At 40.3% G+C, this 27,933-nt stretch overlaps 1 protein-coding gene across 3 annotated transcripts in view; it reads right to left on the reverse strand.

Moving 5' to 3' along the window:
* Window positions 1-1,770: 1,770 nt before the first annotated feature.
* Window positions 1,771-27,933, reverse strand: part of CDC42BPB (CDC42 binding protein kinase beta) — a 118,079-nt gene continuing 91,916 nt past the window's right edge. For 2 of the 3 annotated variants that reach the window (XM_087952204.1, XM_026680181.2), the window contains 10 exons: window positions 26,844-27,060; window positions 25,856-25,918; window positions 12,491-13,087; window positions 10,745-10,842; window positions 10,549-10,633; window positions 9,727-9,847; window positions 9,515-9,632; window positions 7,382-7,487; window positions 7,226-7,296; window positions 1,771-3,590 (listed from right to left, as the gene is read on the reverse strand). In XM_087952204.1, coding sequence (XP_087808330.1) covers window positions 3,459-3,590; window positions 7,226-7,296; window positions 7,382-7,487; window positions 9,515-9,632; window positions 9,727-9,847; window positions 10,549-10,633; window positions 10,745-10,842; window positions 12,491-13,087; window positions 25,856-25,918; window positions 26,844-27,060 — 1,608 coding nt within the window. In that variant the 3' untranslated portion in view covers window positions 1,771-3,458. Of the gene's footprint in view, window positions 3,591-7,225; window positions 7,297-7,381; window positions 7,488-8,327; window positions 8,502-9,514; window positions 9,633-9,726; window positions 9,848-10,548; window positions 10,634-10,744; window positions 10,843-12,490; window positions 13,088-25,855; window positions 25,919-26,843; window positions 27,061-27,933 lie in introns of all 3 variants that reach the window. The other variant, XM_087952205.1, reaches the window with a different exon arrangement.

Genomic DNA, 27,933 nt, shown 5'->3' on the forward strand with positions numbered 1-27,933 from the left:
TGCTTCACCTCTCGTCTACTGCACCGCTTGTGTCCTTGCATATAAATATAAAGCTTATTTGCTTTGATCATGTATGGGCACATTTTTGAGGCTTCCAGACTGTCTACACTTTAAAAAAAACCAAACCTGCGCGTTTAAATTTCAGAAGGAAAATGGTAGGTTTGGGCTACATATTTTTTTAAAAGGTTAAAATACATGAAGTCTCCCTTGTTTAAAGTACCAAATTTTAAAAGTCTACTCCAGAAACATTGTTATACTAATCTCATGGCCCTCAGAGGTTTTTATTTTTTAGGGCACAATGTCCTTTTCCCTGAACAGAAATTGTATAACGCTGTTTTATGACTGTCTCCTAAGTCCCCTTTAGTTATTCACTAGGAAATGGTCTAGTGCCATATGACTAAAGGTTGATGAACAACCCATTCATTAATGCATTGCTTATGCAAAAGAAATTTCCAATGTGGCAAGAAAATACGCACAATGTTGTAGTCTATATGAGAACTTTATGTTGAAAAATTTAAAAATCTGAATTTGTTTGATTATTGCTACTCATGATTTTTTTTTTTTTAAAAGGTTGGTGAAGTGGTAGGAATACATTTGAGTTGAATATTTGTATTAGAGCTAAATAATGTCTTTTTAAATGTCTTGAAGCTAAATAATGTCTTTTTAAATGTCTTGATTTGGTTCTTTTTGGGTGAAAATATACTATCAGTTTGCTGGAACATCCCATTTCAGTGATAATTGCTTTTAAGAGATAACATTCCCAACTATTGGCTCCAATCCATCCTCCAGCTATTTTGTGTTCCCAATGGTACAGAAAATTGGCAGTTCTCAGCTAAGCAGTGTCCTCAGATAAAACAAGTCTAGCTAATTCAAGTGCTCTGCCATTTCACATATTCTCACTTTCATCCCAATTTCACTCTAGATATTCCATTATGCTGAATCTTCTATGACTTCAGTTTTACCTGAAACAAGTTATGTGTAATTCAATTCTGTGGTTCATTCTGTCAAAAATCCAGAAAAGCCATTAGGATTTTTACAACACATTTATCAAACTACCTTGTAACACTCCAGAACAAATGGATTTATTATTAAAACAAGCTGGGCTGGACTGAAATCCTCTTTACAAGATGCAAAATAATTAACATCTAAATTTAATTCTACTTTACTAGCAATTCTTCTCCTACTTCTAGTACATTTTTAAAATATACAGTTAAAATGTAGTCTATTAAATCAGAGAAAAAAACAGTAAACTTTCCCTTAAAATCCAGCATTCCACAAAAATATTTTTTGATGAAGGGAAGATCTTGTGCCAATATTATAATGACTTGTAATTTTCTCAAATGAGTAAAGAGCTTTCCATCTGCCCTGAGAAAAACAAAGCAAAAAGTTGTCAAAGCAGGCAATCTTTAAGCTGGCCAGTTACATTAATTAGTAATTAATTAGTAATTCAGCATAGACTAGAACAGATGCTAGAAGAAGAAAGGAAGAAAAGATTAACAAAATTTGCCTTTGTGACAAACTGTAAAGGTAATACAGCATTCTTCCTATTTCAACTGCTACTGTAGCTGCTTTTTTCTCATTAAAGAGGAAAAGTTGATAAAAGCTCTTGCATCAGCAAACCTGATTATGAAGGAGGTTTATTCCCCCTCCCCAACTGAGAATGCTGCAGGATATTTATTTTCCCTATTTCTGTAGAAGAGATTAGAATCATGCCACAGAGCTTTCCCAAGAACTATATGCATTTATCTAATTAATGACAGGACAACCAGGAACTTTTTAAAACATCCCTCTTCTGCTTTATTGACAAGTAGATTGTTCAAAAATGTTCTCACAATTCAATAATTACAAAGACTTGAGACATACATTTAAAAAAAGAGTAAAAACCAGGAAAAAAAACCCAAAGCAGTAGTGTCCAGCTCAAACTGAGCTTTATTAATCAAGAATCTGAGAAAGAGCAAATATTGTCAAACACTTAATGAAACAGAATTAAATGTTGACTAGAACCACTTGGTTTAAACTAGGGATAAGTGCATGTCCTATACAGTGTCTCAGGAAAGAGTGTTAGCTATTGGTATAGTATTAGCCCATAGAAACCAGATTTTAAAACAATTGACATCCAACTGTCATCAAATTGGCACAGAAGGCACACTAGTGTGACAATGACAAACTGAATATGCCAGCCATAGAATTAATTACACGCTTTTAAATGAAACATGATCACTAGGATGGATGGGTGGGTAGTGTTGCTAAATGTATAATACATGGAAGCATGAGATTAAATATACATGTAATATGTCACTGCTGCAAAATATACAGGAATGTGCTGTGCATTTCCTCCCCTACACATTCAGTACTTTTAATGAGCAATCATGGGGTTGGGATCATCATGCAGGTGAGGATATAATGAATTAAGGGAAGTGGGGCGGGGGGGAGACGAGGTACCCTCATATACACACCCTTCTATGCTTCCACTTTGGTAACCAAGAAAAATCAGAAGCAATTTCTTACTATACAACCCCATCATACAAGCAGCCATTGGGGAGCAATCTCAAGAGAATGCTGGCCTAGTAAAACTTTTTTAGACGTAGTGTTATCTTTTACTCTGAAAAAAAAATCCAAGAGAAATTACAAAAATGTTTGAGAAGATGGACTGTGAGAAAAACAGTAAAATCTGTTTTCCAACAGTATGTTATTTTTTTAAAAAAGCCCTGTCCTAGCTAATCAGATTTAAAAAGTAGGGTAAGGATAAAACATTTCTGGTAAGTCCTTTATGTACATGACTAAAATTTCAGTAGAAAGACATTTATACAGCGGAGAATGTATGTAATGGCTAAGTAAGTTAAAAGGCCACAATCTAGAACTTCTGTTTTCACTTTCCTGTTTTATTCTACTGAAGCTGGAAATGGCCCTACAACTTCCTATCATCTTTCTAAAGTTTGAAAAAAGAAAGAAACAATATATTTAGAATATATTTAGCCAAGGATGTAACTAGGCTGCTTTTACTTCATACCCAAAGGTCTGCATTTTTTTTCTAAAATGACTTTGCTGATAATTAGACATTACATTATCCTATAGAAAAATAATATTCCTGTACTGTATAGTAGTAAAAACTATCAGCAGCTCTCTTTTTTCAGCTTAAGAATGAAGATTTTATCAGTAGCCTTTACTGTAGTCATGAAAGTATCACAGCTGTGCAGAAATGGATCCACCTTGTGTGTAAGAGTGAACAGTTTATATTAAAAAAAACACCACAATTTAGTTACTATAGCAATAAAGATCTCTTGCCTCCTTTTTATGCCCTCAAATCTACAGTCTACATACAGGAATGTACTTTTGTGCAATGCTAAAAATTAAGCATCAGTCTTGGCACTGTTGTTGGAGACAGGTGTCCTGCTTTTGATGCTCCACGACGTAGCAGACAATCCCAAATGGGAGAAACAGTGGAGAGAGCTGCAGTGTTATGCATCACAGGTTGATTGGTCTAATCCATCTAGTGTCAGCTGATTCCTATGGGGAGAGTTGGGACTTGGGGGGCTGCTAGGGTTAGAACTGTTGGAAGGAGTTGAGTGTTTGGTAGAATCCGAATCAGGCTGTTAAAAGAAACAACAACAGAAAAACAATGACCTCCAGTCACATTCTATTTCTAGACCAAGAACTGCAAAGGTGCATCTAATAAAAGGAAAGGCCCAGCCAACTGTCACTGAAAGACCCCTCCCCTCCTCCTCATTAAACATCTCCCACTCTATTATGTGTCCTTAGAAATGTGAAAATGGTGTAGATTTATTCTTCCTCCAATTTTCTCTTCTCTTTCTCTAAATCATATTTTCTCCTAAGTCTTTAACTTAAGCCCTCATCTATATTCCTATATTTTTACATTTCTGTTTCTTCTCACGTTTCTTTTTGCTTTTTTAAAAATAAATAAATGATATTCTGTCATTGATTACGCTGATTAACAGCTTGGTGTAAATCACCACTAATCAGAAGAACAGAGTCCAGAAGGCTTCAGAAGCCAATAGGAGCAATCAAATGTTCTAAAAAGAAACTTGCAGTTCACAAAAGCAAAAATATCAAAATCAAACAAATTAGAGACAAGAATGGATCTGTACATTTATAGATAGCCATGGAATTGTTCACAGACCTATGTTACGAACAGCCTTCTCTACAACAGAGTATTCCCCTATAACTTTAAGTTATAGGAGATTTTGGCCTTCAAAAATACAAAATTCTTAAGAACCTGCCATAGTCTCATCAGGCCACCTCAGATATTTTAATACTAATAAAAGAGAATATTTTAGCTCAAGGTTTGAACTGTGGGGTCTTTGCTGCTTTTTTGAGGTTGGTGGGATGTTTCCCCCGATGTTTCAGTTACCAAATTAGGCAATATCAATATTAACATATTTTAGTAGTAGTTTTACTAAAACTACTAAACTACTGAACCTCAAAACCCTAAATATATTAATGTCATGAACGGATGTCCACCCTTCTTCACTAACATCCTTTCAAAGACAGAAGGTAGTAAGTTAGCTGGAATCTTATGTCAATATACAGTGGGCATGTCCAGGGCAATATATGTATAATCATAAATAGCCTTTTAAAACACTAAAAGAAACTGTGGACAGGCACTCCATTTCCAAATTCCTCATACTGATAAATAATATCTATACTATACATGAATTTGTTTGTTGCACATGCTCACAATCTTTCATGGAACAACAAACCACAAACTTATCTCCATTGGGATCAGTTTCCTAATTACATGGAGAGTTTTAATTTTGCTTAGTAAGATGCAGTTTTTGCAGTAACACAAAATGATCGATCCAAATTTTTTTGTCTTCCCTTCCATGCATTCCTTTTCTAATGTTCTTTTGCAGAAGGCAAAGAAAGATTCTATTTGAATTATACCCTGAAGTTGGTCTGACTGAACAAGAAGATGTATGGCCAAACTATGCCAAATATGTAATTGCATAATTTCCTCAGGGCAGAATTCTACCATACTTAGTTTGAGAACAGACTATAAAGGTAAAATGACCAACGATCTTTTTTATTATTAAGTGGTGCAAAAAAGAATTAGAGATTTATGAAGCAGTTAAATATATCCACAGCTCTGCCTTTGCATCTGTAGCTCTTTTGTGAGATATCCTGCTGATAGTAGGCATTCAAAACACTTTCCTTCCTTGGACAATTTTCTGGTATTTTGGAATGCAGTTAATTATTCATAATGTTTAGCTTCATAGCAGATGTGCTATAGTGTCAGTCAGTTTAATTGGGGAAAGAATAATTTATTTAGACAACAGATTAAATGGCTATATTGCTTGAAGATATACTTGTCAGGATTGTGCTGTGGTTCTAAGCCCCATATCTAATGCAGTTGTTCAGATAAATGCTGTGATAAGGCAACAATCCACAGATTGCTCCTTCTATGTAACATACATACAAGCCCCCACATTGATCCAATACAAACTCTCATATGAACTTACTTTGTTTTTTTCCACAATGTATCATTGGATATTATTTGTTCTCTTTAATCCTAATGTGTAAGTCATCCAGAGATGACTTTTTAATTGAAGCAGTAGATGGCTAGATTTTTTTAAAAATGCTGCCTAATAGTGTAGGGAATAAACTGAGAAAACCAGATTGGAATCCTTCAATTCATTCACTTGGGTCTGTATATAGCAAAATACATGAACCAGTAAAGCCAAGCCCTATTAAGAATTTCTGGTGACAGATGCGTAACAATCCAAAAGGTCAGCTAAATATATATGTTAAGGAAGCTATATGCCACGTTACAAAAAGTATATATCAGTGAAGATTCTTTTGATAGGGGGAAAGCAACTGTTTTCTATTACAGAAAGCAGGATGAACCAAAAAGCTGATTCAATTTCCAATGAGGAGAGAGCAGAGAAATAAAAGAGAAGTAAAAAAGAAGCCCCTTTGATTTCTGTCTGTTCTCCTAATGTTCCCAGTAGTCAATAAATTTAAAAAATGTAGTTCATGCTTCTTATATGTGGAAGAACTGCAGTAGTTTTTCTTCTGCAGCATGTGTTTCCCCCCTCCCAATAATAGTTTTCTAATGATTAAATTCATTAAAACTCAAAACTACAGCTGGTTGTAACTGAAAATTTCTCTAGTGAAGTTATTAATGGTAATGCAACATTAAATCATTAACTAGGATGAATCTAAGATAAAAAAAATCAAAGCCATCTTTGTCCTTTAAAAACTTATGAATCATTTCTTATTTTCCCTAAGAAAAAAATGTTAATTTTGAGAAATGTTCCAAATACATATTTACAGAGAATTTAGGCTTTCGATTGAAATGTTTGTATATATCGTGGGAATGGAGACTTCTAAGTTAAGAATTTTGACAGCACTAAATTCTGCAATTTGGCATGTTGGTTATACAGACCTTGGCTTGAATAATAAAATGTTTTGTACATACCTAGCAGTTGACAGCACCTGGTTAACTCTTGACTGGATTTAGAAGCTAAGCAAGATTGGGCTGGGTCAGTAGTAAATAGGACCCTTCCAAGAAATTCTAAAACTGTAGGTTAGATTGAGAAGTAACCCCCCCCTCCCAAAAGGGGTGTATGTGTTCTCAAAGGCAATGGAAACCACTTATACTGATGCCAAGAAAAGAACATAAATGTGTCCATGAAGTCATTAAGATCTCCACTAAAAGGCTTGTTTACTGAGAAATATGCCATTATTGGATTCTCAAACTCTTCAGACAGACAAGCAACATTGCTGCATGATACAGGATCCATTATGGGTCAGTCATGGGACACACACTCTGTTAGAGAGAAGTTTTTTGAGGATGGGCTCCAGCATGAACCCGAAAGCTAGGAAGACTAAACCTCTGGTCCTGGTGACCGACCCAGATTGGGTCCTATGACATTATCCTGGGACACGTATATGTGCCTTCATTCACTGCTGCATAATTTTATATAATATCACATGTTGAGATGATATACACATACATAAAAACATACTTTAAAAATATTAGAAGTCAGTACTCTCTAGTACAAGGGTGTCTCGCGGCCTGAAGGCCAGATGCGTCACGCGCTGGCTATGCCTACCCCACATTTAGCGAAGGGAGAAAAAGTCACAATACATCACATGATGACAATGTGAGGCCGTGGGTTTGACACCCCTGCTCTAGTGTATCAACCATTTTTCTAAATTCACCTCACTATTTGAAAACCTGTGAGGATATAGAGATTGATCTCACCTCTTTGTCAAACTCCTGATCAGGATCAGACATACTTCGCAAGGGCATGGCTGCTCCCTGGTCGCTACCACCTGCAACGCAAAGATGTTTGAGAATCTCCCCTAGGAGAAGCTTATAAAGCTTATAGCTTTGAAAGAGATCTACTTTGACTCTTACCTGAAGATGGCCATGAAATGTAGCTTTTATTTCTCTGAGGTGCTTGGCGTGAAATGTTGCTTGTTGGAGGACAAACCTTCTCATCTTGTGAAGAAGGTAAACCAGTCTGTAGCAGAAACGTAACCAAACTCAATTAGATGAGATATTTTCAACTTAAGTTTCTTTTTTAAATACGGAGCCTTTAAAAGATTTTAAACTTGAAATCAGTATAAGCTCTTTTTTTTTACAAATTTGTTTCATCTTGACTATTGAGAATTATATAAAGCAAAGCATTTTGCTCAAAGAACCAGCGAGGGGATAAATATAGCCATTCCACCCCAAAAAGCAAGAAAAAGGTCAGTATTTAAATCTCAGTTCTTTCCAGTAGCTGGAGACATTTTACAAAAGTTCTTAGAAAAATAAGTCTATCTGAATGAGCCACATCAAATTATATTTTGCTTTATACCTTTATTCCCCCCTTGAAGGCTAATGCATAGCCAAAGTTATAACTTAATGCCTTATTTTGGATTTGGTGACATTCTATTAATTGTGTGATCTTATTGATTTTGCCAGTGTGCTATCACAGTCTGATATTACCCAGCATAAGGAACAGAATTTGATTGCAAATTATGCCCCTAGGCTTTCCAAATTATAAAATGGGAACATGATTTGCCTTTTATTTTTGCTGCATTTGGCAGCTATGATAGTAAGCAGTTAGGTTGCAATGAAACAAACATGGAGTATTATCCAATAAGCTTTCTCTTTGCCTCCTGCCACTGGAAGGATGGTTACTCTCTTATCCTAGGGTTATTAGCCTATTAGGAATTTAGATTTTGCACTGACAGCCTGCTGTTTTAACTGCGGAACTCAGGGCAGGAAAGCACAAGCTTATTCACACAGAGGTTAGCCAGCTGAGAGGTCTAATGCACACTATCATCCACTTCAGCTCCTAAAGAGCTGCTCCTACCCTTGCTACTGAAGTAGAGGAGGGGCAGGAAGAGGAGGAAAGCATTGAGGAGGAATGGTCACTCTGGAGAAAGAGATCAGCAGAGATAGGGCTCATGTGATAGACGTGCTCAAAGCCTGTTGGAGATGATATCAGAACGGAATGTCGGGAGGATGAGGGGGAAGGAAATTCGCTCTATTATTTTAAACAAAAGAAACAAGAAAAGGAAGGAGGAAAGAAGAGTTATTCAGAAACACTATCATACACCTGGCAATTTATTTCATTTTCCATGTCCTTGTGAGTTCCTGGCAACAGCTCTCAAAACAGCATTAGAGGGGCTATTAAGACGTCACTTTCCACATGCCCACCCTAGAATTAAGGCCAAGGGTTGGATTTGGATTCTCCCTTCCCTTTTCCTCTGCCTTCAGCCAGATCTTTAACTAATGGGATCCTTTGTATTTTTCTGACAAGTGTCTCGCCTGTGACCATAGGTGTCAATAGATGTCAACAGTAGAAGAGATTTTGGATTGAAATAGCTAACAAATCATTGTGAAAGGAGTATTTATTTATTTATTCAATGCACAGGTAGTCCTCAACTTATAGCCACAATTAAACCCAACATTTCAATTGCTAAGCAAGGCAGCTGTTAAAGGAATCCAGCTTCCCCCCCTCCCCCCCCAATTGAATTTGCTTGTCAGAAGCCAGCTGGGAAGGTTACAAACAGTGATCCTATGATCCCAGGACAATGCAACTTCATAAAATACATGCCAGTTGCCAAGTGGACCAAATTTGATCACATGAGCATGGGGATACAGCAATAGTGATGTGAAAAATGGTCATAAATCACGTTTTTTCAGTGCCTTTGTAACTTTGAGCAATCACTAAACAAATGGTTGTAAGTTGAGGACTACTGTACTTGTATAAGTCACACATTTATGTATGACTTCTGGGTCACAAACTATTAAAATGAAAAGATTTAAAAATAATAAAACCCAAGCAGCTGAAAAACAACCCGAATCGCTAACACAAACAAGTGTACGAGATTGAATTACAGCCAACCTCTAATTTCTTTATAGGAACCACCTTAGGCTTGCTTAATGATTTCAATTACCCCTCAGAAAAAACAAACAGTATCCCTGGCTGAGTGAAGGCTTTCCCTAGGAACATTTTGTGTGTGTGTGTGTGTGTGGAGGGGGGGGGTGTTTTACCAATGGCAGATCCATGAGCACTTGCATTCCATCTCCTGGTCCCATATGAGCCACATGGTTGAAATTGATGGGGTTGGAAATCATTCTGGATCTGAGCTCGGGGTCTCGGAGCATCTCTCTGAATCAACAAAGGGTATCAAATCATGATTTTTTTCAACATAGGAAAGATGCCTTTTCCCACCCAGGTTATGACAAAAACAACCAAGCCTTACCGTCTTTGTTGTAATCTTTCTTCCTCAGGAACTTTAAAGACGAATCGTCTTTTGCTTCTGGTACGAAGCATTTGCTTTTTGCTGTTGTCAGACGTTTCTGGCACACTAAGAGCAGCTCCACCTGTAGATATATAAATATATATATATATATATATATATATATATATATATATATATATATATATATATATATATATATATATATATATATAATGCAATTACATAGCTAAATACATTCTCCTACAGGCTGCTCTCCAGATTTTCAAAATCTTGTTCTCCAGATTTTATATTGTGAATATCTCTAGATCTGCAAAGCCCCGTTGCACATACATCAGATTGATTTTTAGTACTGTTACACTGCAGGATGTGCATACTTTGATTTTAGTAATGTTTTACATAAAGGGCTGTGCGAATAAGAGACTTAATTCAGTCGTTTAACAGAAAAGTTTCTACTCCTTGGTTTCTGATACCTTCAGGTAGGCTGGGAAGTGTCTCCAACCTATGCCAGCAATCATGACAATACTAGCCTAATTGACCCATAAATACAACCATCTCCTTTTAGATAATTAAGTCAATACAATTATATACAATTAAAATAAATTATACAATACAATTAAAACAAAATAGTGTTTGTTACAAAACCTCAATAGATGCCTCATTGAAGCACTAAAAAGAGAGTAAATCCCACTATATTTTTTATTGAAATAAAAGACACTTTAAGTCTTTTCCTTGTCATGGTATGTTCAAGCTATAAATAGGAACAATATACCAAATTAAAACTAGACTCCCCAAAACTCACTGAGAAAGCCCCTCTTTACCAACCTGAAAACTTGTTCTTGAAATAAATTAGTCGAGGAGGTTCACAGCTAAGGAGATTCAACGTGCCATTAACATTTAGAGGTCGGATCTGTTATCAAGGCAAAGTGAGAGAAGCTTTTTAGAATAGGCCTTCAGGACAATGCAATGAAGTTTTCAGAATATTATAAAGCACATTTTGCTCTACACTCAAGATACTAACCTTTCTTAAACCGATAGTTTGAACCCATTCCATAGTATTAACATCAAAAACATCAACCCCATATTCACTGTACACAGTTAAATAGGATGGATTGCAACCTGGAGAGAGAAAAAACAAAATCTCTTATGGCTCCATTTATTTAAGATAAAACTGAGCACCTCAGTATTTACCGCTGCTATTTCTCAAGCTGATTAATACTGGAGAATAGTATCTTATGGAAAATCCTTGCTGGAGCTATTCCACTTTTGACTGCAGGTGGGCCCTTGAATTTTGAAAGAAACAGATAAAGCCAAAATTCTGGCCCAATAGCTAGCATTTTTTACAAAAGAAATATTACATTTATATAATTACTTAATTTATATCCTACCTTCATGTTTAATCAACTGCTCAAACATCCATATTCAACATTAATTTTGAATATATAATAGGGGGAGCAAATAGGTCTAATGAAACATGTGTTTACTAACTATGTTTTCAAAAGGTTTTTACATAATAAACTTCTGCATGATATTCCATCACTCTGGGCAGCTAGTTATACTCATTAAAGAAAGCAACTCCCCTGGCCATACAATTATCTCATACTTCTATCTGATACTCAAGAAGAAAACTTGCTCTAAACACAGAACCTCCCATAGATAGCATATCTGACAGCACATTAACTGAAGCATTTCCCATTCAGTGGTTGGATTTCAGTTTACGAGCAAAAACCTTTTCAGTTTAACAAAAGGATGGCATTTCCTTTTGAACATCATACCAAATCATCTTTCCCTTATTTTGTTACAGTAGATTTCGTGCATATCTTTAAGGAAATCTCTTGCAATGAATTCATATATTCTGGCTGAGATGAAGGGCAGTCATTTTAATTTGAGTATTCAAGCATTTGCAGGCAGGATGAATGTTATCTCCAATTTTGATGGAGGGCAAAGCAAAATAGCAAGAGTTAAAAGCAACCCCAGATGAAAGCAAGCATCACCAGAAGAACCACAGAATAGCATTTAACATCAGAAAAACCCTTCCCCACCACACACCAAAAAAGAGAGTTGGGGAAGAGGGAACTCCCCCTTTGCACCAATCACACCAGGGTCACAAATTCATACAGCACAGTGAGTAATAAAAGTAAGGCGAGTAACTTTCTGTCTATATTACTAAAAGCAAAGTTGTAGGAGGAACCTGCCTTTTCTTAGGACTCTGAAGTGGCTGATTTCACATTAAGACTACGCTCATATACCACACTAAGCAATGCATAGACCAGGGGTGTCCAACCTTGGCAACTTTAAGACTTGTGGACTTCAACTCCCAGAATTCCTCAGCCAGCAAAGCTGAGGAACTCATATACCACACTAAGCAATGCATAGACCAGGGGTGTCCAACCTTGGCAACTTTAAGACTTGTGGACTTCAACTCCCAGAATTCCTCAGCCAGCAAAGCTGGCTGAGGAATTCTGGGAGTTGAAGTCCACAAGTCTTAAAGTTGCCAAGGTTGGACACCCCTGGCATAGACCATAAGCAATGCATAGACCAATGCATGGCTTATACTACTGGCAGGCAACAAGAAAAATGGCTGAAGCAAATCCAGCACACTATTTCCATAATTGTGAAATAGTTTCTTCTGCAAAATCTGGAAGTGAGTCTAGAGAGGATGTACATTAGGCAGCATGCTTTGTCAAATCGGCTACTGGGCCTATCAAATGTTCATCAGTTGAAGTGAAGCAATCAAAGATACAGAAACAGAAAAACATATACATACTACACGCAACAGGAGTTGCGGGCCACATTAGTTCCTGCATGCGTGACCTTCGACCTTGTGCATCAACGTATACTCCCAACAGGCTGAAGCAAAGTAGATATTCCTCACTGCTGAGCTCCACAGCACAAAGGGTATCAAAAGGCTGTTGCGAGAGGAATGCAAGTGAAGGATCAGAGGGATTTATCAGGCTTATGGACTGTCCATCTCCTTGGATGTTCAATAAAGAGAAACCGGATGGGTAGCCAACACAAAGCCTGTCTCTGAATACCGCCATCCATTGTACATGGCCAGGAGCTTGGATTTCATTGAACTTTTTATGGAAAGGTTTAGTTCTGTGAATCTCATAGCAGAGAATCTGTCGCTTAACTGCCACAAACAAACTTGGTAAAGTGCTCTTCTTCAGCACTCCAGTTGTAATAAACTGGCAGCCTTTTGTTTCAGGGAGTTTGACATCAAAGCTGTTTTCCAAACCATCCAGGGAAGACCAAGGATACAAGTGAACGTGATGATTCCGACCACAAATGAGAATAATTATTTTCTCTTTGGGAACAAGCTCTATCTGGTAGACCTTTTTGCAATCAGCAGCTCGAACAATCACTAGGGAAAAATAACAGATGCACATAAGAGAGCACGTATGTGTTGACCCATAATATGTTAACAATGTAATTGTTTGAGCTATATGTAATCTTTTGCATAAAGACATAGTTGTACCAGCACAGATCTCATTATGAATGTATCATTATGAATTATATCAAAACAGCAATCAATCAATCAATCAATCAATCAATAAATAACAAAGCTACACAGTTTTATCATAGCAGGAGCAAAATGTTTCATTTTAAACACATGTGGAGCTGCGACTTTATCCTGAATGGGAGTAGGATGATGATGATGATGATTGTGTGTGTGTGTGTGTGTGTGTACACAATATGTTAGGTTTGGAAATGAACTTGAGGGTGTAGATAGAACAAAATTGAGATGATAAATAGTTTCTCTGCCCCAGAAATTAATTTAGTTATGTATTCTGTAAACATCAGAACTTTCTGACTGCTTTCCAAAAGCTTTAGGTGGATAAGCCAAACATTACGCAAGTGAAGAAGAGGAATAATAAATAGCAAAATAAAGACATGAAATAAGAAAAAATGTAGGAAATTTACACACACACACACATCATTATATCATATCAGCAATTTTAAGATATGCAGACTTCAGATTCTAGAATTTCCCAGGCAGCATAGTACTTGAAGTCCATGTATGGACCGTATGTCCATGCATGTTGCCTCTTTAAGTTTCTGAAAATTTCTTAAACCTCTTTTTGAGGATCTCATCAATTTCCTGTTACTGTAAGTTCTTTGGTTTTTCCTTTTCCTTCATCCCAGTCACTGTCGCTTCATACAATTGTTTGCAATTCAATTCCCATTCATTCTTTCTGTATCACCAAACTACAGCAAAGTTTTATATTCATTGGTTCTGGTGCCACTTTGTGGCCATGCTCCAAAATTGTGTGCTTTTTTTCTGCAACTGAGCTTTATGGAAAGAGGAATGGGGGGAGCGGGGGCAAGAGAGGAAGAAAATAATGTATGATTATTTGGTTATAAAATACTGAGTTTGAAAAGCTGCTCATTCTAGATTACCTAAAACTTCCACAGTCTCCTGAAGGGTACTTCTGTGATGAATTTTATTATGTCAAAAGACAAATAGGGCGTTGGTACTTACCTGATACTCCCGTTCTCCGTGAGCTGTGAAGAGCATACAGTAGTAGTAGTGGGAGGTGCTTCAGTCTCCTTTTGGATAGGCTGGGCTTAATTACAAGGATGCTCCTCCTCCTCCACAGTATTCCTCCCTTGGCGAAGTCGAAGTGCGGACACATTTCTGTTCTTCACCCTATCTAAGAGTTGGCCGGAATAGAAACCCCACCAGACGGAATTGGGTGGGGCTGGATGCTCTTCACAGCTCAAAGAGAATGGGCATATCAGGTTAGTACCAACGCCCTTTCTCCCCTGAGCTGTTCAGAGCATCCAGTAGTGGGACATACCAAAGCTTGGCCTGTCCTACAGGAGGGATGCTGTCTGGATCAATGGTCCCTCTTGGTCTCTGTAGACTCTTTGCACCACTCTCCTACCAAATGATACCTCTGCAGAGGCAAAGACGTCAATTTTATAGTGTCTGATGCAGGGCGATGGAGAAGCCCAAGTTGCTGCCCTGCAAATTTCTTCTATTGGTGCTTGCGTGGCCCATGCTGCCGATGTTGCTGTACTCGTGGAATGCGCTGTTATTCCTCTAGGTACTGAAAGTGATTGGGCCTCATACGCTTTGGCAATCGTGGCCCTCAACCATCTGCCAATTGTAGAAGGAGAAACTTTGTGTCCCTGGGTGTTAGGTTGAAAGGAAATGAAAAGTGATTCCGTTTTCCTGAAAGCAGCTGTACGATCTAAGTAAATACGTAGGGCGCGTCTCACATCAAGTCGATGCCATTGGTATTCAAGTCTATGAGTTGGTCCCGGGCAAAAGTTTGGGAGAATCAGTACTTGTGCCCTGTGGAACACTGAATTGATCTTCGGCACGAACGTTGGATCTGGATGGAGAACTACCCTGTCCTAGTGAAATATACAGAGGTCCTTTCTTAGTGACAATGTGGGTAGTTCAGAAATTCATCTTGCTGATGTGATAGCTATCAAAAACACCACCTTATGTGTTAGAAAGTGAAGGCTCGTTGCCCTCAGAGGCTCAAGGGGTCCCTTCGTGAGAGCAGAAAGGACCTTGTCAAGATCCCAAGTTGGGTAGTGGTGAATCACCGGGGGCCGTATATTTTTGGCTCCCCGAATGAAACTACTAATGCGAGGGTGATGTGAAATGGAATGCAGGTTACCCCAAGAAATGACCGAAGCTAAGGCTGCCACCTGCCATTGCAAGGTGTTGGGCGAAAGACCTCTGTCCAGACCCTCTTGCAAGAATTCCAATATTTGTGCCACTGATGGAGAAGTGGGATCAATATTGAACCTAGTACACCATTTACAAAATATGTTCCAGGTGGCATTGTAAATACGATTAGTCAATGGGCGCCTGGGCGCCAGAATTGTGGAAATGACTGTGTTGGAAATTTTCTCACCTTTTAGATGTTGCCACTCAATCTCCATACGGCAAGATGGAGCCATTGAGGATCTGGGTGTAGAACTGGGCCCTGAGATAGAGCGACTCTGTCCGGCAGAATTCTCCATGGTTCCACTAATGACAGATCTTGGAGGTCTGCAAACCACGGTCGCCTGGGCCAGTATGGTGCTACTAGTAACAGTTCTGCTTTCTCCTCCAGAAGCTTTTGGATCACCTTGGGGATCAGTGGGGGGGGGGGGATGCGTACAGTAGACCTGGTGGCCAACGGCAGTGAAGGGCATTGATATTCCCTGCTCCCTGAGTTGGGTACCTCGATATCTTGGGAGTTGTGTGTTGAAAGCTGAGGCGAATAAGTCGATCACTGGTTGTCCAAATTTCAGGGGCATTTCTTGAAATAGTGATGGATGCAGTTTCCACTCCGATTGATCGACCGTGGCGCTGCTCAGCCAATCTGCCTGGATGTTTGACAGACTGGAGATGTGTTCTGCCCTGATGGAGAGTAAGTTCCTCTCTGCCCAAAGGCACAACTTCTCTGCCTCCCTCATCAGTTGACCCGAGTGGGTACCCCCGTTTGTTTGTATGAGTCTTCATTGTAACATTGCCTGTTAGAACCAGGATGTGTTTGGACTGAATTAGTGGAAGGAAGCTGCGAAGAGCCAGAAAAACAGCTCTGAGTTCCAATAGATTTATACTGCATGATTGTTCTAGAACAGACCAACGCCCCTGTGCCGTGTGGTGTTGGTAGTGCGCTCCCCATCTAACAGGCTGGCGTCTGTCCTGATGATCGCTCTGTTGGGTTTCTTGAATAGGCAACCTTTGTTGATGAAAGGCATGGTCCACCAGCGTAAGGATCTGAGGACCTTCAGTGGCACTAGTACCCGTGAGTTGGAAGTGTCTCTTCCTGACCTTTGGAAGGGCAGCAGATACCATTGTAAGGTTCTGGAATGCAAGCGGGCCCAGGGAACAATAGAAATATAGGAGATCAGTTTCCCTAATAGTTTAGATAACTGGATCAGGGGTACCCATTTAAGGGTCCTGATCTCCTGAGCTAGGAGTCTAATGCTCTCCTGCCTGTCGGGAGAAAGGAAGACTCTCCTTTCTATGGTATCTATGATGGCCCCTAGGTGAATTAGGTGAGTTGATGGGGTTAAGTGACTCTTGGCCCAATTTACTGAGAACCCATGATGTTGAAGAGCCTGTAACGTAAAACGGGTGTCTAGTTCGGACTGACTAACTGATGATGACAGAATTAGAATGTCATCAAGGTAACACTGTAACCGGATGAGTCTATCTCAGAGATGTCCGGCCAGAGCTGCCAAGATCTTAGTGAATGCCCTGGGAGCTGATGCTAGCCCGAAAGGAAGAGCCACATACTCAAAGTGCATATTATTATAGCAAAATCTAAGAAATTCACTGTGGGAAGGCCAAATAGGAATGTGCAAGTATGCCTCTGTTAGGTCTATAGATGTTAAAACATCGCCCTTCCTGATGCCCAGTAGGATAAATTGTAATGTGGTCATCTTAAATTTCCGGTACACCAGAGAGCGGTTGAGGCGTTTTAGATCTAAAATTGCCCTCCATCCCCCCCGAACTCTTTGGAACTACGAAAAGATGTGAATAGAACCCCTGTCCTTGCTGATCCGGAGCTACCGGATGAATGGCCTGGATCTCCAGTAGATGTTGTATAGCCGCTTGCATAAGAGATCTTTTGGCCAGGTCTCCAGACAGGGGAGATTTCATAAAGAAGTTTTTTTTGGGGGGGGGGGAGGATGGATTGGAATTCCAGAGCCAAACCAAATCTATCTGTGTCCCTAACCCACAAATCGGTGGTAGAGGACTCCCATTGATCGGCAAAGAATTGTAGCCGATCACTGATAGGGATCTCCTGGGATTCCTTACTTGGGACGTCAGAAAAACCTGTTCCCCAGTTCCCCAGAAAGGTCTCTTGCTTTGACCTCCCCTCCTAGACCTGTCTCCAAGGTCAGACCTTTCGGGTGGTCGCCCTTGCCTATATCCCTGGGACCTTTGGGATCTGTTGGAGTAGGAACTCTGGAAGAAGGGGCGAAAGGAGTGCCTCCGAAAGGACTGCGGGCTTCTATTGTCCAATTTCCGAAAAAGAGATGGCAAGAATTTTTTTCTTGTTCCTAGATTCTATTAGGAGTGGATCAAGGGCAGTGCCAAACAGCTTGTCGCCTGAGATGGGCGCCGAGACAAGCTTCCACTTGTGTTTAGTGTCAGCTTGCCAGTGTCTGAGCCAAAGTAGTCTGCGTACATATACCTGAGAGGCAATGGCTCTGGAGGAAAATTTAACAGCATTAAACATTGCATCCGCAGACAATTCTGCTGCAGCTATGAGCTTGACAATGTCCTGATGCGCTCATATATTGGAGTGGGGGATGGTGTTCCTCAGATGGCAATGCCATCTTAAGGAAGATCTAGTAAAAAAGGATGTGGCAGTAGCTGCCCTTATGGCCCACACATCAGCTTGGTGAGCCCTGCGAAGCACTAGTTCCGCCCTTTTTTCTTCTGGTTTGAGTGTCTCCTCCGCTTCATCTGGGATAGTAGAGGAGGATGCCAAGGCTACTATGGGATCATCTACCTCAGGGGTGTTAAGAGTATTTGCAAAATCAGGGGCCAGATTATAAAATTTCCTATCATATCCTGTGGGAGCAGGATAAGACGCAGTGGAGGCCCACTGTTTTTGAACTAGGTCTGAAAACATATTAGGCACTAGAATGACATCCACTTCGGTGACAGGTTGAGACTCAACCTGGAGCAACTGGTCGTCATCCTCCTGTGGCTCCTGAAGGGGGACGTTTGGGTAGATGGAAAACTCCCCATGGGACTGTACCTGTGTGCAAGGGATTGTGAATCACAACCTGAGACTGTGGATCTTTGTCTGTCGGCTACAGACTGTTGGACTCCTGCTGCGATGCCCTGCCGAATTGCCAGCTCCATCCAGACCCTCATCTTGGCAGGGACTTTGTCTGGTAAGATGTCCTCCTGACGAAGCCCGGCTGCTGTAGGAGTGAATGTGGCCTCGGGGGCTCGACGTGCTGTGGACGTTGTGGTCAAGCTCTGAAGGTGAGGTTGTGAGATGGATCCCTTCCTGGACTGTGAGGACAGGTCCAGGGGTGGGGAAGGAGGGTTTGGGGCTTCAGCTGGTTGAGGAGTAGGTGGGACTGTACTGGACCTTTCAGTCTCCCGCATATTTCTCCTCATATGCTGTTCAATGGCCAGGTGACGCCTTTGGCATCCTTTTCGAAGGCTTTAGAAGGACCTTTTGGGTTCCTTGATCTTTCGTGAGCTCTGGTTGTGTCTCTTGAGGAAGTGGCTCTGGAACTTTTGCCTCCCGCCATTGCCTCTAAAGATAAAATCTTTGTGAGTAGTAAAATAGCAGCGTGGGGCAGTTGGCAAGCCCAGGGGCCTGTTCCACGATTGGACAGGGAACCCTGTTGAAATTAAGAATCCCCAATAATTTGAGCAAATTTATTATTATTATTATTATTATTATTATTATTATTATTATTATTATTATTATTATTATTATTATTATATACATATACATGCACATATATAAATCTATATACATGTGGATCTTTGGTTATTCGGGTTTTCTCCTGCGTAAAATTGGAAGTATCTAGGCAACATTTCGATGAAGTCTCATTCATCATCTTCAGGCTTGTGTCTTCGGCTCTGTGCTTCTCAGAGTAATGTGAGCTTGCAGCTGCTTCTTCCTTTTAACTGCTAGTGGGGTGTGACTTGATTGGGTGGGGGCTTGGCTGTGTTCTGATTGGGTGGGGGTGTGTTCTGTTCAGGTGGGGGCTTGGTTGTGCTCAGGTTAGTCTTAGTTGCTGGGGGATTTGAGCTGGTGAGCTGTGATCCTGCTGTTTGGCTTCGCGTTCGTGGTTGTGCCGCATCTTCTGTGTGGGTGTGAGTCTTCTTTCTACGTGGAAGTGTGGTGGTAGCATCTTATGTGGCCCTCGTGGGTGTGGGTCTGGTGTCATTCTTCATGTTAGGTACTCGTCTGTTCATGAGGGCGGGTTTCCAAATGCTGGTAGGCGGGAGGTGTCATCTCGTTTATTCATGCTGTGTGGGAGTTTTTCTATCTCTATGGCTTCTCTGATTATTCTGTTGTTGAAGTGTTCGGTTTTGGCAATAGTTCTGGTATTTTTAAAGTCAATCTCATGTCCTGTGGCTTTGAGGTGTTGGACCAGGGAAGAGGTCGGTTCTTGTTTTTTGATTGAGTTCTTGTGTTCTTCGATGCGTGCACTTATTCTTCTGTTAGTTTGTCTGATGTATGTGGTGGGGCAGGCGGTGCAAGGGATTTCGTATACTCCTTGGTTTTCTAACTCAATTTTGTCTTTAGGGTTTCTTAGGATGGTGGATATTTTTCTGTTTGTGCAGAATGCTGTTTTAATGTTGTGTTTTTGGAGGATCTTTCTGATTTTGTCTGTAGTGCCTTTTACATATGGGAGGAGGGCTTTGCCATTCTCTTGTTCTCTGTCTTGGATTTTAGTTGGGGTTTCTTTTTGGATTAGGTGGGTAATCTTCTTTCTTTGGAATCCATTGGCTGTTAGTACGTTAGTGAGAGTGTGTAGTTCAGTTTTTAGGTGTTGTTCGTCAGCTAAGCATTTTGTTCTGGAGATGAGTGTCTTGGCTATGGAATTGATCTGTGCTGGGTGATGGTGTGAGAGTGCGTGTAGATAGCGGTTTGTATGTGTTTTCTTCTGGTAGATGGTGTGTCCTAGGGAGCCATTGGATATTTTATATACTAAGACATCTAGGAAGGGAAGTTGATTGTTAGCTTCTGTTTCCATGGTGAATTGTATTTTGGGGTGTAGGCTGTTGAGGTGTGTGAGGAAGTTGTTCAGTTTTTTTTTCCCATGTGGCCAGATTATGATTGATATATATATATGTGTGTGTGTGTGTGTGTGTGTGTGTGTGTGTGTGTTTTCTGAGGTTCTCGCGGGTATTTGTATGTGGATCTTTGGTTATTCGGGTTTTCTCCGCGTAAGATTGGAAGTGTCTAGGCAACGTTGATGAAGTCTCATTCATCATCTTCAGGCTTGTGTCTTCCACTCTGTGCTTCTCAGAGTGATGTGAGCTTGCACACAGGAAGAAGCAGCTGCAAGCTCACATCACTCTGAGAAGCACAGAGTGGAAGACACAAGCCTGAAGATGATGAATGAGACTTCATCGAAACGTTGCCTAGATACTTCCAATCTTACGCGGGAGAAAACCCGAATAACCAAAGATACACACACACACACACACACACACACACACACACACACACACACACACACACATATATATATATATATATATATATATATATATATATATATATATATATATATATATATATATATATATATGTTTTCTGAGGTTCTTGCGGGTATTTGTATGTGGATCTTTGGTTATTCGGTTTCTCCGTGTAAGATTCAAAGTATCTAGGCAACGCCGGCGAGGTCCCACTCGCCATCTTCAGGCTGGTGCTTTCGGCTTAGTGCCAGTGCAAGCAGTGTGTGACCGGAGCTGCCATCTCTCTATATATACAAGTGGTGGGGGATGGTGTGCTGGGCTGGTTGGCTGTGCTGCAGCCTCTTGATTGGTTGATGGAGTTGATGTTGGTATAATGGGCTGTGTAATGGCCTTTTGTTGTAGAGATATCCTGGATCTTGTGCTGTCATCTCCTGGGTCGTTAGCCTCTTGTGTTTTAACGGCTTGGGTAATGGGTTGTGTGATGGGCTTGTGAGTTCTTTTGTTGTGGTATCCTGGGTCTTGCGTTGTAATCTCCTGGGTCGTTTGTGTTTTGATCTCTTTTCGATTAGCCTCCTGTGTAGTAACAGCTTGGGTAATGGGTTGTGTGATGACCTTGTGAGATTTATTGCTGTGGTATCCTTGGTCTTGTGCTGTGATATCCTGGGTCATTTGCTGTGTTGTGACTTCTTGAGTTCTTGAGGTGTAATTTCTTGAGTTTTCTGATGTGATGTCCTGAGCGGGTGGCTGTGATGTAGCATTTTGGGTTTTTAATATGGCTTTGAGTTTGGGGTCTGGGTCTGTGTTCGTTTGGCTTCGAGTTCGTGGTCGTGCCACATCTTCATGGTGGGGTCAGTTCGCTTCATGTATTATGGTTCAGAGGAGTTTGAAGTGGGTAGTGATGCAGCTGCAGTGCGGCTTCTGGTCTGTGGTCGTGTCTCATCTTCTGTGTGGGTGTGAGTCTGATTTTACGTGGAAGTGTGGTGGTGGCATCTTGTGTGGCCCTCATGGGTGTGGGTCTGGTGTCATTTATCATGTTGGGTACTGTCTGTTCATGAGGGCGGGTTTCCAAATGGCTGGTAAGCGGGAGGTGTCATCTCTTTTATTCATGCTGTGTGGGCGTTTTTCTATCTCTATGGCTTCTCTGATTATTCTGCTGCTGTGGTGTTCAGTTTTGGCAATAGTTCTGGTATTTTTAAGGTCAATCTCATGTCCTGTGGCTTTGAGGTGTTGGACCAGGGAAGAGGTTGGTTCTTCTTTTTGATTGAGTTCTTATGTTCTTCAACGCGTGCACTTATTCTTCTGTTAGTTTGTCCAATGTATGTGGTGAGGCAGGCAGTGCAGGGGATTTCATATACTCCTTGGTTTTCTAACTCGATTTTGTCTTTAGGGTTTCTTAGGATGGTGGATATTTTTCTGTTTGTGCAGAATGCACAATAGCTCCATAGGCTCACCTCTACAAAACCTAGCCAAATTTCTCGCCAAACAACTACAGCCCTATGCAGAATCCATCAACTCACATGTAAGAAACTCATTCCAGTTCATCGAGATCATAAAGAAACAAAACTTACAACCCAGCGACCTACTAGTTAGCTTCGATGTCATATCCCTCTTCACCCAAGTGCCAATAAAAGAAGCCTTGACAGCCATCCAAAACAAATACAACCCCCCCAAGCACATCCTAGATCTGACCAACTGTCTATCCAATACATACTTCACCTACAATGGACAAAAATACAAACAAATAGAAGGAGCACCCATGGGATCACCCCTCTCACCTGTCATCACAAACCTCTACATGGAACACTTTGAAACACAAGCTCTAGAAAAATATGATCACAAACCCAAACTCTGGCTCAGATACGTAGATGACACCTTCATAATCTGGCCACACGGGAAAGAAAAACTGAACAACTTCCTCACACACCTCAACAGCCTACACCCCAAAATACAATTCACCATGGAAACAGAAGCTAACAATCAACTTCCCTTCCTAGATGTCTTGGTATACAAAAAACCCAATGGCTCCCTAGGACACACCATCTACCAAAAGAAAACACATACAAACCGCTATCTACACGCACTCTCACACCACCACCCAGCACAGATCAATTCCGTAGCTGAGACACTCATCTCCAGAACAAAATGCTTAGCTGATGAACAACACCTAAAAACCGAACTAAACACTCTCACCAACGTACTAACAGCCAATGGATTTCAAAGAAAGAAGATCACCCACCTAATCCAAAAAGAAACCCCAACCAAAATCCAAGACAGAGAACAAGAGAACGGCAAAGCCCTCCTCCCATATATAAAAGGCACTACAGACAAAATCAGCAAGATCCTCCAAAAACACAACATTAAAACAGCATTCTGCACAAACAGAAAAATATCCACCATCCTAAGAAACCCTAAAGACAAAATCGAGTTAGAAAACCAAGGAGTATATGAAATCCCCTGCACTGCCTGCCTCACCACATACATTGGATAAACTAACAGAAGAATAAGTGCACGCGTTGAAGAACATAAGAACTCAATCAAAAAGAAGAACCAACCTCTTCCCTGGTCCAACACCTCAAAGCCACAGGACATGAAATTGACCTTAAAAATACCAGAACTATCGCCAAAACTGAACACCACAGCAGCAGAATAATCAGAGAAGCCATAGAGATAGAAAAACGCCCACACAGCATGAATAAAAGAGATGACACCTCCCGCTTACCAGCCATTTGGAAACCCGCCCTCATGAACAGACGAGTACCCAACATGATAAATGACACCAGACCCACACCCATGAGGGCCACACAAGATGCCACCACCACACTTCCACGTAAAAATCAGACTCACACCCACACAGAAGATGAGACACGACCACAGACCAGAAGCCGCACTGCAGCTGCATCACTACCCACTTCAAACTCCTCTGAACCATACATGAAGCGAACTGACCCCCACCATGAAGATGTGGCACGACCACGAACTCGAAGCCAAACGAACACAGACCCAGACCCCAAACTCAAAGCCATATTAAAAACCCAAAATGCTACATCACAGCCACCCGCTCAGGACATCACATCAGAAAACTCAAGAAATTACACCTCAAGAACTCAAGAAGTCACAACACAGCAAATGACCCAGGATATCACAGCACAAGACCAAGGATACCACAGCAATAAATCTCACAAGGTCATCACACAACCCATTACCCAAGCTGTTACTACACAGGAGGCTAATCGAAAAGAGATCAAAACACAAACGACCCAGGAGATTACAACACAAGACCCAGGATACCACAACAAAAGAACTCACAAGCCCATCACACAACCCATTACCCAAGCCGTTTAAAACACAAGAGGCTAACGACCCAGGAGATGACAGCACAAGATCCAGGATATCTCTACAACAAAAGGCCATTACACAGCCCATTATACCAACATCAACTCCATCAACCAATCAAGAGGCTGCAGCACAGCCAACCAGCCCAGCACACCATCCCCCACCACTTGTATATATAGAGAGATGGCAGCTCCAGTCACACACTGCTTGCACTGGCACTAAGCCGAAAGCACCAGCCTGAAGATGGCGAGTGGGACCTCGCTGAAACGTTGCCTAGATACTTTGAATCTTACGCGGGAGAAAACCCGAATAACCAAAGATCCATATATATATATATATATATATATATATATATATATATATATATATATATATATATATATATATATATACACACATACATACACATACACACACACATACATACACATATACATTCACACATATACATACATATATACACATATATACATCTATACACACATATATAAAATTATTATGTATATTTTTGTTAATAATATCAATAGTATTATTTTGATATTATTGGGAGACAAATTAGACCGAATACCAGGAGAGAAATTTTGGAGAATACCTAATCAGACCAAGGGTCTTTGTACCTTAACAATAGGCCTGCTACAGCTGCTGTGCACAGGCGGACTTAGGCCTTGGTGCTCGCTGTGAAAACTGCTGGAAATATACTGTGATAGTCATCCAACTGAAACTCTCTGATTGCAATAGCAGGGCTGAAACCTTGTGGTCTTATTGAGATAAGTCCAGTGGGAAAGTAAAAATAAACTCTATCACAGTAAATATACGTTTCCTGGCTTGTGTGCTAGGCAAAATGGCGGCCGATGTTTTGGCGCGCAAACCTCCAGCAGCTACCCCCGCTTAAATCAGCATCTCACACAAGAAAAAAGCAAGTGGGGAAAGGTATCAGTGCTAGTGCTTCTACCCCCTGCGGTGTTCCATGGCAAAATGCCTCGGGCTGTAGAATTGACCAACCACGAGTCACGCTCGTTGTTCGGTCTGGCGCTGTTTTAAATTTGCGATAACCAGCTGAATGGAGCGATGGATACGGAGGTCTTTTTAAGCAAATGCAATGTTAAGGCGAGAGACGTTCGAGGCAAAAGCCTCTCTTCCCCCTCGGAGCGCTGAAGGCACTAACGAGGCATCGAAAGCTCCATCGATGGTGATTCTTTTACATAAGGCTGACGGAGTTGGTAAGTAATCTCAAGAGGGTAATTAGAGAAAGAGAATCAAGCCTGAGAGTCTTGGAGAGTCTTGGAGAGTTTGGAAAGTCTTTTTTTTTGCTATTCCGGCCAACCAACGGAAAAAGCTGCCTAATCCTGCAAAGGCTGAGCAAAAACTGGGGACGCTAGGGAGGAGTACTGTGGAGGAGGAAGAGTGTCCTTGTAATTAAGCCCAGCCTATCCAAAAGGAGACTGAAGCACCTCCCACTCCTACTACTGGATGCTCTGAACAGCTCAGGGGAGAACACCCAGAGATGCAGATGCAGCTTTTTTCCGAGCAAGATACAAAAGTAACTTATCAGCTAATTATGGAGTAATAGTGAATAAACTGCAAATAATCAAGAATTAATTGATGGAGCTCATCCCTTGGCACGTATCTAAATGCAATCAAGAATTTACTTACCATCACGGGTGACTTCTATGACATACAGACCTTCATCTGAACCAATTGCTATTCTATCTCGATCTAATGATAACAAGGTGAGAAAAATAATTATTAGTATAAATATTCATTCTAACCCTAGTTTCTACTCTTTTACAGAAAGTGTCCATTTGATAAATGGAATATGCATATGTTAAAAGAACTGCGCTGGATATATATGGTATCAAATATCAGACCTCAATAATAATGTAATTCAATCCATGTCTAATCAATGAAAAGTCCACAGTATTTAGTAAAGCTTGCTCATAGGAAAGTAGGTGTATCAACTACAAAACAACTTCAAAGAAAAACAAGTCCAGTTGCCTCCTGACAAAGCACTTTTAGGTTTGGAGGAGACTGTACTGCAAGATTTTTCTATTTTGGAGCTTAAATTGGTAGAGATGAAGGACCAGGTTTTTCAGTAAACGTTGTTCTCATGATCTCTATAACCAAGACTGTAGTACTGGGTTAATCCCATCCATCTCATCCCATCTCCCAAAATGAGGAAAAATAGTTCTATTCCAGAAGATTTAAGGAAAATGAGATATTTTTAAACAGTTGGGTAGCAGTATGCTTTCTCATTTCAAACTGCTGTTAATATTCTGCTATTCTTGCAGATGGCAACTGACCATAAGACAGAAGCAAGGAAGATAGGCAGGCAGGAAAACAAATGATCACTCCAAATGAGAAGGAGATATAACATTTGTTAATGCATTTAATTTTATTTTAGCACAATAAGGAATGGGACCAAAACTGAGTCAATGCACCTAAGCATTGCTGATATCTATTTCAAGTGGTGATCAACATACACCAATTCGTTTTATAAGTCAATCACTGAATTTCATGCTACTAATTTTTCCTGTAAAGAGATAAAAATAAGAAACAATATATTTAAAGAATGGCAATGTATCAGTCTCAATTACAGGTGTAATGTTACACATTCAAAATGTCTTGTTATATTCTGACATACCTACAATAGTAGCAGCTAGGCTGGTTTTAATGAGAGGCAGTGTACTGTCATAGGCTTCCTGTGGAATATGTATAACTTGATTTCTGAGTTTATTTTTGTGCAGAATAGATTGCAGTCCCTCTAGAATTCCAACCCACTTTCGTTTTTCATTCTCGTTTTCTGTTAGGATCAGCAGAGAGCAGGTCTTTGAAGGAGAGCCTAAGAGAGAAGCCGTCACCTTGAGAACAAGAAGACAGAAAAGGAAAATAATTGCATGAAATTCACCCACGCGAGACACGCCTCAACTAAAGCAAGGTGGCAAAATGGAAATGTACTCTAGTCAGACAAAGTGTTTTTCAAAATGGCCTGCTCCAGACTGAGCCTTCTGTAGGCAGCGTGAATAAATGCGGTGGCAAAAGAGAGAAGGGATAAAGACACTCTGATTTCTTAGAAGCCATCTACTCTGCAGATATTGACATAGGAGGGATTTGTTCAGTGTTTTTTCCCGCCTCAACCAACTTGGAAGTATAGACAATCACCATTTTTAGCCCTGATTTTGGACCTAAGACTATGAATCAGAAGAGAGGTTGTAAAGTTCATGTTCTTGGGGGAGGCTGATTAGATGATAAATCTCACAATCCTTTGCATTAGGCAAGCTGGTTGGGAATAATGGGAGTTGAAACAACATGCAAGGCACCACATTGTACCTGGATTTAATTTCAATTAATTTCTAGTTTATATTTAATTCATTACCAATACAAATTTATAATGCTGGCAAATCTCTTTTACTCTCATTTTGCAGAGTATGCCAGAAATATTGCTACAAACAGTGACATAGTGACAATCACATATTGTCTTTTCTCATTCTTGCTTCATTTTCATCTTTCATCTCACAGACCCATCTCAAAAAATTATCTAAATTTTTAAGATTCTTGCAGGCGTAGACTTAAGCAAGCTTTGGATGCTTACTTTCTTTCTAATTAAATTCCTTTCTAATTCATCCCAATTAAGTTAAAACTTCCAGTCCTTTGGCAAACTCAACATTCTTTATTTCAATTCACTGAGCAATGTATATACATTTGATATGTTTCATTTCCCATACAACTGATTC

The sequence above is a fragment of the Notechis scutatus genome, chromosome 1 (assembly GCF_049901735.1).
Source record: "Notechis scutatus isolate UNSWTSFEM ecotype Mainland chromosome 1, rNotScu1.2, whole genome shotgun sequence".
Classification (NCBI taxonomy): domain Eukaryota; kingdom Metazoa; phylum Chordata; class Lepidosauria; order Squamata; family Elapidae; genus Notechis; species Notechis scutatus.